The sequence below is a fragment of the Fomitiporia mediterranea genome (assembly GCF_000271605.1).
Source record: "Fomitiporia mediterranea MF3/22 unplaced genomic scaffold FOMMEscaffold_1, whole genome shotgun sequence".
In the NCBI taxonomy this organism is placed as follows: Eukaryota; Fungi; Basidiomycota; class Agaricomycetes; order Hymenochaetales; family Hymenochaetaceae; genus Fomitiporia; species Fomitiporia mediterranea.
Genome location: NW_006760386.1, coordinates 8,476,811 through 8,490,921, shown reverse-complemented (window position 1 = coordinate 8,490,921; position 14,111 = coordinate 8,476,811). Strand labels below are relative to the sequence as shown.

Here is a 14,111-nt window from a genome sequence, read left to right as displayed (position 1 = left end):
TCGATCTTCGGTACTCGATTATGTAATCACTTCGATATATTGTTTAAAAGTAAAACCAAATTATTTTATAAGTCTGACAGAGTGATTGTTATCAATATTAATATATATAATTGCATATTATCTTACTAGAAGTATTGTAATTAACTTACAAGTACAATGTATTACTTTTATGACTATTATAATCAATCAACTATTGTTGCAAATAACTTATAATATAATTTTAGCAGATTATAATAAGAGTTAAGTGCTTGTATCTCACATGTAAAGTTGTAATAATACTATTAGTAAGCTTACTTGCTCTAAAACATGTTTGTAGTTTAATAGAAACTTTGTATATTTCTTACATTTATATACAATCATTATAATTACATTACAAGTAAAATACAAGTATTATTTTAGAATGTAATGCTTATGAAATCATTTTATTAGATTACTTTTGCTATTATTAAATACATTTGTTGCAACTTTTTCGTGATGGGAGTACTGTCATACAAGCATCAATTGAAGGCAATACAATTGAATGTTTCAAGTGACTGTGCCTTCAAAGTTAGGGATCAGAAGACACCTTCTAAGGGGTCTCTCAACCATATGTGGGTGACTTGACAAGTACGTTGCATTGATGCAGTGCATATTGGGAATGGGATGTTGATGTTGCTGCATGGACGGCTGGATGGCTGTGCAAGTAACCTCTCTTTTATATTGATTACGTAAGACAACTATCGGACTCTCTATGTAGGACCATTGTAGGTAGGACAACCTCGACGACGAGAGCACGACAGACACTGGCAACAATGGGTCGACAATGGCTGGCATCTCTGTTAGCACTCATTGTGTACAATGTACAAAGTGCGCTTGCTGACAACGACAACGGCTTCGATGAAAACCCACTGCAGTCCATGGCCAGGTATTCATCAAACGTATGCATGGATCAGCACGTGTGTCTCCCCGCTGTGTTATTTACTCACGGTCTGCTGGCCTCTGCTCTCAGTGGTACTCACTGATCCTTCCTGCTTGCTGTCTACTGCTTCCAACAGCACCTCGAACTGATGAGCTCATGATGCCTGATTAGGGTTCTGTGCGTATGCGTATACGGACACACCAAGACCTCTATACGATACGGATACCCCGTATACGGTGTATACGGCGTATACGAAAAATAATGTATTAAATAGACAAAATATAATATTTTTCTTCAAAACATAATAATAAATGACTCTGCATTGTCCCCTCAGCATCCAACTCACTCACACCCATCAATACATTATTAAATACTAACAGTAGCCTTCAATACTTGCTTGACAAAAATCATGTGACTCTTAACCATGACCCTAGGATGTACTCTATAGCATTGTATACAACTGAAAATAAATTCCACAGCAATAATATAACCTATAATAGGTTGTATTGGTTATATAAGGGGTGTAGAACAATAAAAAATATACTAGAAATATAGCAAATATTACAAACCCAAATTAGATTTTGAAATTAGCGTATAAGCCGTTTAAGCCGTATACAGCAAATTTTTCACTTTAAAATACAGATACGCAAATAGAAATATGCGCGTATATTTGGGACTTCTAGACTACATACGATACAGTGCGTATGTGTATACGCCAAAGGCGTATGCGTATAATATGCAACGCTGCGGATCCCTACACCTGATATCTCTAGGACTGAATCCCTGTAGACAGCATGCTCCAAGCTTGTTGTACTCGAAATGCTTGTACTTGCTCAATGGCACTGCCCTGCTATGGCTGGGTCCAACAGCTCTTCCATCCCCACCCTGGAGGCACGTCTGCTCTGACAGTACAGTGCCAGTCTGCCTATATTCTACAGAGACAGATAAACTACAAAAGCACAGCCTTGGAATGAGCTAAGAGTCACATATAAACACACTAAACTTCGACCGTATAGACATTCGTGAATTCAACCCGGATTCTTGGCATAACCTAATTGGTGTCGACCCCCAAGATCCCGTCCTCTTCACAGGGACGATCGCATCCAACATTGCGTTCGGGAACTCAGATGCAACTAGAGAACAGATTGAAGAAGCAACTCGGCAGGCGAATTGTGAATTCGTATGGGGGATGCCAAAAGGATCTGATACCGAAAGTGAGTATCTCTGTTTGGAAGAGGTAAATGGTGCTGATGGTGGAATGAATTGAAAGTTGGGAGACTAAGCCTGAGTGGCGGACAACGTCAACGCCTTGCGATTGCGCGCACACTCTTGAAGAAGCCGGCGATACTGGCTATGGACGAGGCGACGAGCTCGTTAGACGCGACGTCTGAATATCGGGTGCGTCATCATACTATTCATTATTTACCCCCTGCAAACTACACTGTTTACTTACTCAAAATGCTTGTATACCGATCTGTAATATTGTTGTAGGTCAACGACGCGATTGACAAGATCCTGAGCTCGAGACAAACGACATGTATGATTGTTGCGCACCGGATATCGACCATTGCGCGTGCAGAGAGGATTGTTGTACTTGAAGGTGTGTCCTGACCCTCCTCTTGCGAACTGTAATTGAACTTGACCATTATTTGCTGTTATTTATAATATACTAGGTAGGAAGATTACTGAGTCTGGGACGTACCGTTAATTAGTAAGTACATTGACATTAACACCAATTTGTGTAGTTTTGCACTATATACGATATATCTGACACAATAAACCTAGGTATCTCGGCCCATCTCAGGTTTCCGCGCCTTGATGGCCGCACAACTCGATACAACAACGGCAGATATCCTTGTTTTATTAAATTCTCGAGAATCCGAACGCAGTACAATTGTCGACAAGAACGAAGCACTAGGAGAGCCTGAAGGTTCGATTGCATGCATAACTGTGTCTTAACACTCATTTAATCATCCCCATAGTATTAGTTATTGTTATTGTAGCTTAGGGACCAGTATAATACATTCATAGACTGCAAGCAAGAGGCATACGCATTAAGGCTACTCTAGCTGTTACTGTAACTCGCGATTGCACTGCTGTCAGATTTTGGAAGGTGTTAGGAAGTTGTTTGTACTGTGTTCCATCTCAATCGCTTCATAGCTTCAACATATGTGTGTATGAGATCAGAGTCTCCTTTACCCCCTTTAAGTGTGAAACATCTGATCAATGCTGACACACATGTCTCAGAAACTGCCATATAATATTAGTAAGTAAGTTATCTATTCATATATCCTGATTGTGAACCGTACTTTTTCAGCCTGCTACTCCCAGCCCAGTCTTGCACACAATGAAGTCCCAGCCCTTGCTAGCAACTAAATGGCAGTGCTATTTCACTGTGCATTGTCAGATATCTGTCATCTCCTCCTGCATCTCACTGTAATTAGACCATGGCACAGCAATGCGAACAAGTTTTCGAAAACCTCAACAACATTTCAGCCATAGTTACGCAGCATTGTGTACAAGAGGAACAGTATCATGCACAAGAGGAACAGTGTTGTGAAGAGTAGCACATCCAGGATAATCAGATCAAGCAAATGGTTGCTAATGTGCACACACAGGTAGAACAGATTGGTCAAGCAGCCAATATTAAGGAGCAGGACATGTACCAGTTGGCAGTGGGTGCCTCCTTAATGCTATTCTGTTAGCCATTTTTCCTTTTTTTTTTCAATGTTTACTGTAACATGCAGATTTGCTCTCGTCAAGGCACATGCCCACAACTTTGGTGTCCAGCACCAACTCTCCAGGGTCGGTGGCAAGGAACACGTTCCAAACTTGCAGCAGCTTCCAGACCTGCCAGGAAGTTATCCCTGTGATACTGCATTCCCGGAAACTTTTGCAGTGTTGATGATCTTGAACAGTACATAATAATATTATTCGTCCTTCCTATTTGCCTCATTATCTCATGTTTTTGTTTGAAGTGCAAGATACTGAATCACTCCTTGTTCACTATGGACAAAGTGTACAAGGAAGTCTCACTGACAAGAGATTATGTCTTCTATCTTATATTGTTCACAACGAGTAAACAGTAAGGTCAGAATCTGTGATTCAACTGGCAATTCTCACAGGGTAAATTGTATAGCAAGCCATGTGGTGAATTCCAGTTATTGAGAAGATTCCTGTACAAGTGGACAGTGGTGGATTGGGCTGTTGGCGAAGCAGAGAAGGGAGTCTTCAAGGGACAGTCGTGTGTGCAGAAGGTGTGTGTGGATATAGTCAGAGTGTACATAGACTGCTTCATCATGCTCTTTTACTTGCTATATAATCTACATGTTGTACTAAGTATCTTGATTGGAAATCGTTTTTGGCACTCGCATGGGTTTTTGTCTTCTGAGCCAGACAAACAGTGATAGGCCTGACAATGACAATGTCTTGATAGCTGTCAGAGGGGATGTGCAAGCCCAATCTATACCAACAAGTACTTAGCACATGGCATGAATGGTATTGATATCTAGTATCACATTAATAGTCTCTGACTACTGATTTGGTGGCTCTCTGTCACTGACCATGGCTGTCCACTGTCCACTCTGCCTTAGATTCACTCATGCTATACTAAGGCTATCTAAATACAGTGGATGCATTGAAGAAGTCCTTTCTCTAAGTACTTACATTATAGTATTTGACAAAAGTATTGTACAGACCTAATCTATTAATTAAAAAAGATTATATACAGACAACTAAGAACTATAATTATAAGATATAAGTACTATTATTTACTGTATAATATGGCAAAAAAAATGAGTTAAAAAAAATAACTATATATATTCTAAAATAGGAGAAAACTTGTGAGATTGTGCAAATGGTCACGTGCATTTTTTTTGGTCATGCCATGCTGCAAAACATTGTGCCATACTAGTACTCCATTACTATCAATAATACTCTGTCTTTTGCTCAATTCAGACTACTCTGGATCTACTGAAATGGCTCCATATCTTACACCAACAAAAAAGCAATGTATCTTGGACTGGAAGAGTCAAGGGTTGAGCAATGTTGAAATTGCATGAAAACTCGGTTGCAATGCATTGACAGTCTCCTGGAACTACTGCAAGCTGCTCAAAAACCCTAACCCATACTATGTCAAACCCAAACCAGGCTGTCCACACAAATTTGACATTCATAAAGTACACTATGCTGCCTATTTACTTGCTTCAGGCAAAGCAAAGGATTCCAGCAACCTTAAACACAAGTACTTCCTGTCCAATTCTGTACAAACCATTCGTTGTGCTCTCAAAGGATATGGAATAGTGGCCTGTGTCCCTCTCATTAAACCATACTTGTCCAAGAAGCATATTACTTGCAGGAGATATTGGGCTAGCAAACATTGGTTTTGGACTCTTAAAAAGTGGGAAAAGGTTATTTTCTCAGACAAGACAAAAATCAATCTATTCAAGCAGGATGGAAGGAATATTGTGTACAGGAGGAAGGGGGAGTCACTCCATGCAAAGAATGTAAAGAAAGTCATCAAGCATGGTGGTGGACATCTTATGGTTTGGGGATGCATTACTGTACATAGTGTTGGCTGTCTTCATCACATTGAAAAGAATATGGACTCTAGCCAATACATCCAAATCCTTGACAAATCACTTCTTGGCACCCTTTCTGACTACAACATTCCATGTGCCAAGTTTCTCTTTCAGCAGGATGGAGATCCGAAGCATAAATCTTGAGCAATGTCAAAATAACTACAAGAAAAACGAATCAAACTTCTCAATTGGGCCCCTTCGAGCCCAGACATGAACATTATTGAACATGTCTGGCACTATCTTGACAATAAAGTACAAGCTCGAAATCCACTTCCAAGGAACGTTAATGAATTGTGGAGGATTTTACAGGAGGAATGGTACTAAATAGATAATGAGTATATTGCAAGTTTGTATACTAGTATGCCCAGACGAGTTAATGCATTAGCAAAGGCTCAAGGAGGGTATACTAAATACTAAATCACTATATTAATATAACAAGTTTTTTGAATACAAATGTGTAATATAATAAAATTATTAAAAGTAATCAAAAGAAATGCACAGACACTTTTTCTTAAATTAAAGTATATTAATTATTATAAGTAAGTATTAAGTCTAATTATTATACTAACATTATATACACAAGGTGTACTTTAATAATACAGCATTTATTTAATATAAGCTAATATAATAATAATTTTAATAAAGAAAGAAGTTTGTGAAATACTAATGTGCAATACTTTTGTCAAATACTGTACATTGGCTAGCAGATAGCATCTGTGCTTTGTTCATCCCCACCTGTTTTCGTGATTACCTGTCCTAGCGTCCAAACCAAAAAATAAACTCGTCTTATGCCTATTCAGCAATCCCCAAAAATGTTGTAACTCGACCTTCAATAATGACTGTAATAATTTGCTTGATATGTACACAGGTTATGTTGTCAGTATGCATTCAAGCACAGCACATTCTCAGGGCACAAATACAATAAGAGTATCTAAAGTGAGGAGACTACAATCCTCACAGACTTAGGGTCCAAAATTTATTTTGAGCAGAAAAGTCCCTGTCTGAATAACACGAACCGTACCAAACAACAGTCCAAAATCTTGTATTAGTTTATATAGTTATAAAATATATAAATTTTCCAAAAAATTTAAAAGTACAAATAAGGCTGTAGTTTCAGTATAAAATATACAAGTAAAATGTATAATAACTAGACCCCTTGTTAATATTCTCAAGGTTACAGTTCATAACATAGAGCAAGAGGGTTTGTATATTATAGAAAATATTGTGGACCATATAAGTACTACAAGCATATACAAGGGTATTTAAGTTCTACAGTTGATTGAAACACTTTTCACTTTTTATCAGACCATTACTATAGTAATAAATAAATTATATTTAGCAAATATGTAAATACAAATAAATTATTTAATAACAATCCTCTACTACAGGAAAGGATGGACGCATTCTCGGGCCGTTTGATGTAGTCTTTGTCTCTGTTCCTTGGTTGCTGCTCGGTCCCGGCGAGTCGAGTTGTGCGTGTGTGCGGATTGTGAGTTTGTGAGGGTTGCAGAGGTTGAGGTTGCGCTTGTGAGACAGGTTGTGAAATTGACTTGCTAAGGGGGAAGGAAATGTTAGCGTGTGCTAGTACTTAAAGCAAAAAGGAAGATGCGCCGTGACGGTGTGCAGCAAGGATGAGTGACGCACTCGGGTTAAGATCCAGAGCGTTGAGCAAGCTCATCGGGTAGCAGGCGAAGCTGTATCCGTACGTGCACGTTGCATGCTCTGACTACGTCTCGCAATCAGAGGTGCAGTGAACTTAGTCGTTGTTGATGATTGCAAAGGTGTATCTCTGGGACGTTCTGTCTGGAACAGAGAGAGTGAAGTGAATGGTGTGGACAGACTTGGCTCAGGAGGGGTAAGTGGTGGCCACTGCTTCTTCCATTATTTGAAATGGTGTCATGGACAGTACTAGGGAATGTAAATGCACACAGTGTAGGCCTATCAAGGGTGATGTCAAGCATGGAATGGTGAGTGGGGAAGGAGAGTGTAAGGATTTGCTTTACTGGTTTGTATTTTATTATTACTACATTGCTGATTGAGTCAGATCATTACACAGTAGGACCCACAAGTGTATATATTCTCATTGTAGTTAGTTACACTTTCTCCTCATGTATCCACATGTGTATACCCTTATAAAAGACAGTATCAATTGTTAGATAAAGGGGATTCTTTTTCCCTGACCCCTTACTCAAGTACTAGGTTATTCTAGTCAGTAGTTGAGTAAACTAAGTGTTAACATGTCTTACAGACAATATAGCATTAGTAAACCGATAATACTAATAAGAGCGGAACGGATACATGTGTCGGATGCAAGTATTGGATACACAATACAAGACATGTATCAGATAAAAAAACATATTCTGGATAACTGAGACATACGGACAGACGAACAATATAAAAGGAACACTTTATTAACTAAATACATATCATTATCAGGGTCTACACCCTCATTACTTGTGTGATAACCTAAGAATACACATTCTAACAGGTTATGAGCCTTGCACTCTCTGCTTAACACCTCATACTACTACTACAAGACTATGCTACACTTCTTTGCATTGATACTACACATCTATGATGGACTCTCCAAGTACCTGCAATATGTACACATTGAACACAACAGAGACGAACCCATCAACACCTGCACAGCAGACGAATAGGACGAACTTGACTCATGTCAAACCCACCAATGTTCCCAAACACTTTGGGCACAACATCACACAGTTGAAAGACACAGCCAGATATAAGATGTGGAAGTACTGCATTCACTCTACTATCATAGCAATTGGCTATACATACTTATTCACTAATGAGCCAAAGCCTGAGGACATTGAGGTTGCTCATGCCATATATGTGGCAATTATTGATAAAGTAGTGGATCACATTATGGCTAACTTTATGCACACCAGAACGTCTATTACAACTCTTATGAGCAGATTAGAAGAATGCTTCAATCCTACTACAGTTATGTACAAAGCATATAATGAGTTTTCGTTATTTAAGTGTAGTGATCATGTTAAAAACTTCGGACAGATGCTTGATAGGCTAGAGCAGATATATGCACAGCTAATAGCAGACAATAATAAACCTACAGACACTACCTATCACACAGCAATCTATGCTGCTACACCTGCCAAATACAAAGGTACTCTAAAGGCCATGGAACAAGCTCAAGACATGTTTTATGAAGGAAAGCCCAAATCCAAGCACCATCCTATAAAGCTGCAGAGACTGATCACAGTACTGTGTCAAGCATTTAACGATTATTGTATTAAAAACCCTATGTGGTATTCGAATAAGCAGCCTAATATATGAGTACAGGCTAATACATTTTGGACAAAAAATAAAAAGCAAGGAACAAACAGAATCAACAAAAAAACAAGCAAACTGACTCTAGTATCAAAATGCTATAATTGCAGCAACCCAGGACACTACACACATGATTGCTATGCATCATTGTCCTAATCAACACTAGATGCCTGAGCCAAAAAGGTTAATCATTCAGCAAACACAGCAGAAGCAAAGGAAGTGAAGCCCACACTAGTAGCAACTGCAGTGCAAGTAAGTGTATATATTAAACAGGTACCAGATGTTGAAATGACACAGTTACTGCCCTCTGAGCAGGCAAACGCTATTACAAATACAAACGAAAACAACCCATTTGCAAATTGGGTACATTATAATAATATTTCAGACGATAATAACACATTAATAAATAAATTTATCCCTAATACAATCAATATAATTGATTCTGGTACTACAATACATGCTACACTGTATTATTTTTGCCTCACAGACGTACGAAACGTATCCCTAGTAACAGTTACACCTGTAAACAAATCAACAGTAACTCTTACAAAGGCTAGAAATATGTGCATAGAGATTAAAAGGGGAAATTCAGGAGATACACACATTCCTGTAATAAATAAAATAATGCTGAACAATGTTTATTATCATTCAGATTTAAACTTTTCACTTATAAGTCAAGTGTTATTATGCAACAACAGTTTTGCATTCTTGTTCAAGTGATCAGAATGTATTATTTATCACAAGCAACACAAAATAGGAACAATCAAACTCGAAAATAACCTATATGTGTTAAGAAACACTCATTATATGAATTCTATGAGTGGAATCAGTGTTTACAATTTACATAAACGTCTTAGTCATATCAGTTATGATTATATTAAACGTTTATTATGAAGCAATACAACAATATTATCCCAAAAGATAATAAACTTTGATGAAAAACAATGTGTTGATTGTATAAAAGCAAACATTGAACAGACAGCACAACCAAAAACAAGATCTTCAGAAATAAGTGCTAATTACAGTGATATAATTCATATGGATATAATAGGTCCAGTATCCTATGAAGGATATAAGAATATTCGATATCTATTAACATTAGTTGATGATGTAACATGTTGGGTATCTTTATTAAAGTTACAGACAAAGGACAACACTTACACACAATATGTTCAATAGAGCACAAACATATTTATGAAATATGGAATACAAATAAAACAATTGCAAAGCAATAACAATACAGTATTCTGTAGTAAATACTTTCAAGAGTATTTAATTAGTCAAGGAACGAAATCCAGACTAACTGTTAAACATACACTACAACAGAACAGAGTAGCAGAACAGATGCATAAAACAATATTTAAGCAAATACATGCCTCTATTACTTTACAGAACATTCCTTTATGCTTATAGGCAGAAGCAGCTATGCTACAAGCATACATTCATAATAGAACTCCTCAGAGTGTGATAGGATATACAACTCCTTATTATAAACAATATGGACATAATGCTAGTGTTGATAACATACACGAATTTGGTCAATACATAATAATACAAAGCAAAAACTCTTCTAAAATAACAGACAGAGGTTATTACAGACAATGGATAGGTTTCAACAATAATTCCAAAGGTCATATTACTTGGCATCATAGGAAAATAACTATCGAACAAAACATACAATTCCTAGATACCAAACCTTCACAAATTGAAGGGGACTTGGAAGAAATCCAAGGAAACAAATTAGATATCAAGGGGGATAACAATCCACCCAAGTCTGATGGGCCAGGCAACACAAAGTCCAAAGGGCCAAGCAACAGAAACAAATACTGCTGCCAAGTACACAATAGACAGACACACACCAGAACACAACCCAAAAGAAACAGGATAAGCTTGGATGTCCTGGAAACTCAAACAGACACTCCCTGAATAATTAAACATCTTCAGTATGTTTCTCCCAGACAATATGATCCAAACTATTGCTCCAGAACAGCTCCACATTTACAACAAAACCTTAGTACAACCTTGGAAGACAAGGGAATGCTTTCTGAGAAAGCAAATCACTAATGGAAAATACAAAATGAACAGAAGTTGGTAAACAATATGTAATCCAACAAATCCAATCAAGAATCTGACAGAACTATGTAATTATAGTGCTCTACTCAAAAGCACAAAACTACAGAACGTTTAGGTGAAACGAATTTACCTAGTAAACACTCAAAAGGTTTATCATACATTGATGAAACAAATATTATGATCTATCTCAACAAGTTCAACAATCTACATACAGAAATAATGGCAGATCCATTAACATATAAAGAAGCAATCAGTAGAGACAATTGTAAGCTTTGGAATAAAGCTATGAACGATGAAGTACAACAATTAATACAATCCAATACGTGGGAGATGGTGTATCCTCCAAATAATGCAAATGTTATAGGAACACAATTTGTATATAAAACAAAACGACTAGCAGATAACTCTATTGAGAAACGAAAAGCTAGATTAGTTGTACAAGGAATATTTCAACAAGACAGCAAAGATTATTATAATAATGATCTATTTGCACCTACTGCACACATATCTTTGATAAGACTTGCAATCACATAGGGATGTTCAAAGAACTACAAGATACATCAAATAGATGTTAAATCTGCATACTTAAACAGAGAACTCAATGATGACAAAATAATATTTATTAAACCTCCACCAGGTAACTTAGTAAAGTTAAAACCTGGGCAAGTATTAAGATTGCACAAAGCATTATACAGATTGAAACAAGCTGGACAATGTTAGTATAAAACTTTATGCCAAATACTTAATACTATTAGTTTTATACAATCAGAACATGACTTTACAGTATTCTACACAAAGAAGGACAAACAGACAGTTGCAATATTATTAATTCATGTTGATGATATAACTATTGTTGCACAAAGTAATAATGTTATTAATATGATTAAAGAATCATTACAATTGTATATAGAAATTACAGACAGTGGCAAATTACATTAGTTACTAGGCATAGAAATCAAACGTAACAGAAACGAACGGATGATAATGATGAGACAAAGACATTATATCAAGAACTTATTAACTCAATATAACTTACAAAACAAAAAGAATTTGCAAACACCTATGCAACTAAATACACTATTAGTTACAGACAATAATCTACCAGAAGATGAATGTGCATTTATGTCCAAAATACTGTATATGAATATGGTTGGATCCTTGCAATATATAGCAGATTGTACACAACCAAACATAGTGTTTATAACATCTCTACTCACAAAATACTTAAAATCCTCAAGCATGTTACATTATAATACTGTAGTGTATTACATACAATACTTAAAGGGAACCAAAGACAAATGGTTAATATTCGGACAAGGAAATCATGATTCCATAACTGGTTATACAGACACAGACAGCATGATGCAAGAAAATAATAAAGTGATATCCAGATACACATTCTTCTTAGGAGAATTGCTTATATCTTGGTCAAGTAAAGGACAGAAATTAGTATCCTTATCTATGTACAAAGCAGAATTAATAGCACTATCAAACAGAATACAAGAAGCTATAGTATTAAGATACCTAGCAGATGAGATACTGCAGATCTCTGATACACCTACAAATATTTATTACAATAACCAAGCAGTAATTAAATCTATAGAAGCAGACGAAACAAAATACTCAACAAGAACAAAGCATATTAGCTTACAGTGCAATTTTATTAAATGCTACATTGAGGAACAACTTGTTAATATAAAGTATGTTCAAACAGACAATCAAAGGGCAGACATTCTAACTAAAGCATTGCATGTTCCAAAGATTAAACACCTTATAAACTTGCTAGGTCTTGTAAATGTTTGAAGGGGACTGTTAACATGTCTTACAGACAATATAGCATTAGTAAACCAATAATACTAATGAGAGCAGAACAGATACATGTGTTGGATGCATGTATCAGATACACAATACAAGACATGTATTGGATAAAAAACATATTCCAGATAACTAAGACATACAGACAGACAAATGATATAAAAGGAACACTTTATTAACTAAATACATATCATTATCAGGGTCTACACCCTCATTACTTGTGTGATAACCTAAGAATATGCATTCTAACACTAAGAGCAATTAGAATTCTCTTGTAAGGAACAGTGAGTTTCCTTACATATTTTTGACTGTACCCACTTAGTATCAAAACCTCTTGCTAGACACTGAGGAACTGAAGGGTCTGATCAACTCTAAGTCTTCCTTGTTGTCTAGTACCTCTCAGGAATTATTAGTGAGTAAAGTTACAAATTTTTGAATAGAAACAGAGACTACTTACTAAATTAGCCCCTAGTAGGTTCATAATGCTTTAGAACACTGTAGAACACTTCTGGAACATATTAGCACATATTAATATAGACTAGTACTAAATATGCTAGAGGTTTACATTGATTGGATAGGTCAAGGACTAAACATCCATAAAGGCAAAAAGGAATGAACAAGTGTGTACTAAGTTTACAGACAATAGACAACAAGATTATTCATTAGATATTAATTACAATATAGCTATCAAGCCTTGGCAGATAATTCTAGGAGGGTACCCAAGTCTGGATATTAATACTAACATGCTAGAATGTAAGTCCTTGTTCCTTAAGGGCTGGAGGCATTTTGAAGAACCTATACTAGGTAATAAGTCCTTGTTTACACAAGGTTAGAGGCACTCTAATAAACTACTACATACTAGTAATGTAGAACTAAGGTATGTAATTGTACTAGTACATATAACTAGTCAAATGTACACTATAGAGTAGAAACTAGTAAGTACTCACACTACTAGGCTTGTAGGAATAGTAAACAAAAGTACAAAGAGTGAAAATACTTAAGTAATTGTTCTTAAGGATTTAGACAGTTAAGTTTAGAACAAATAAGTAATTAGTTTTAAGGATTCAGCTAGTCAATTAACAAAAGCAAATATAAAGGAAGATAGTATAAATCTATTAAGTATATAGTTAGTATCAGTAAGAGTGTAAACAAGTATCTAGTAAGTACACTTACTTTAGAACAGAAATACATTAATAATAGTAATATAGAGAGTAATCAGACACTTAAGACCCTTTTTGTCAGTGACAGTATAGAGGGGACCTGAAGGCTCAGTAAGGGGACTCAGGCTACAACTATCCTACACAACAGAAATACAGGATACAAGTACTAGAACATAGTTGGAACTTGTAGGACAGGCAGAAAGAGAGAGTAAGACAAGTATAGAGTATATAGAGTGAGTCTAAGAGTACAGGACTACCTAGAGTAGACAAGATCAA

At 36.3% G+C, this 14,111-nt stretch overlaps 2 protein-coding genes across 2 annotated transcripts; both read left to right on the top strand.

The window, feature by feature from the left end:
• Window positions 1–791: 791 nt before the first annotated feature.
• Window positions 792–1,069, top strand: FOMMEDRAFT_151239 (uncharacterized protein; the record flags this gene model as incomplete). Its single annotated transcript, XM_007262280.1, has 2 exons — window positions 792–917; window positions 989–1,069. 2 exons carry the CDS (start codon window positions 792–794, stop codon window positions 1,067–1,069), a joined length of 207 nt encoding a protein of 68 aa, XP_007262342.1.
• Window positions 1,070–1,717: 648 nt separating this feature from the next.
• On the top strand, window positions 1,718–2,857 carry FOMMEDRAFT_151238 (uncharacterized protein; the record flags this gene model as incomplete). Its single annotated transcript, XM_007262279.1, has 5 exons — window positions 1,718–1,793; window positions 1,915–2,112; window positions 2,169–2,296; window positions 2,390–2,498; window positions 2,703–2,857. The coding sequence occupies 5 exons, from the start codon at window positions 1,718–1,720 to the stop codon at window positions 2,855–2,857; spliced, it is 666 nt and encodes a 221-aa protein (XP_007262341.1).
• Between the last annotated feature and the right edge of the window lie 11,254 nt (window positions 2,858–14,111).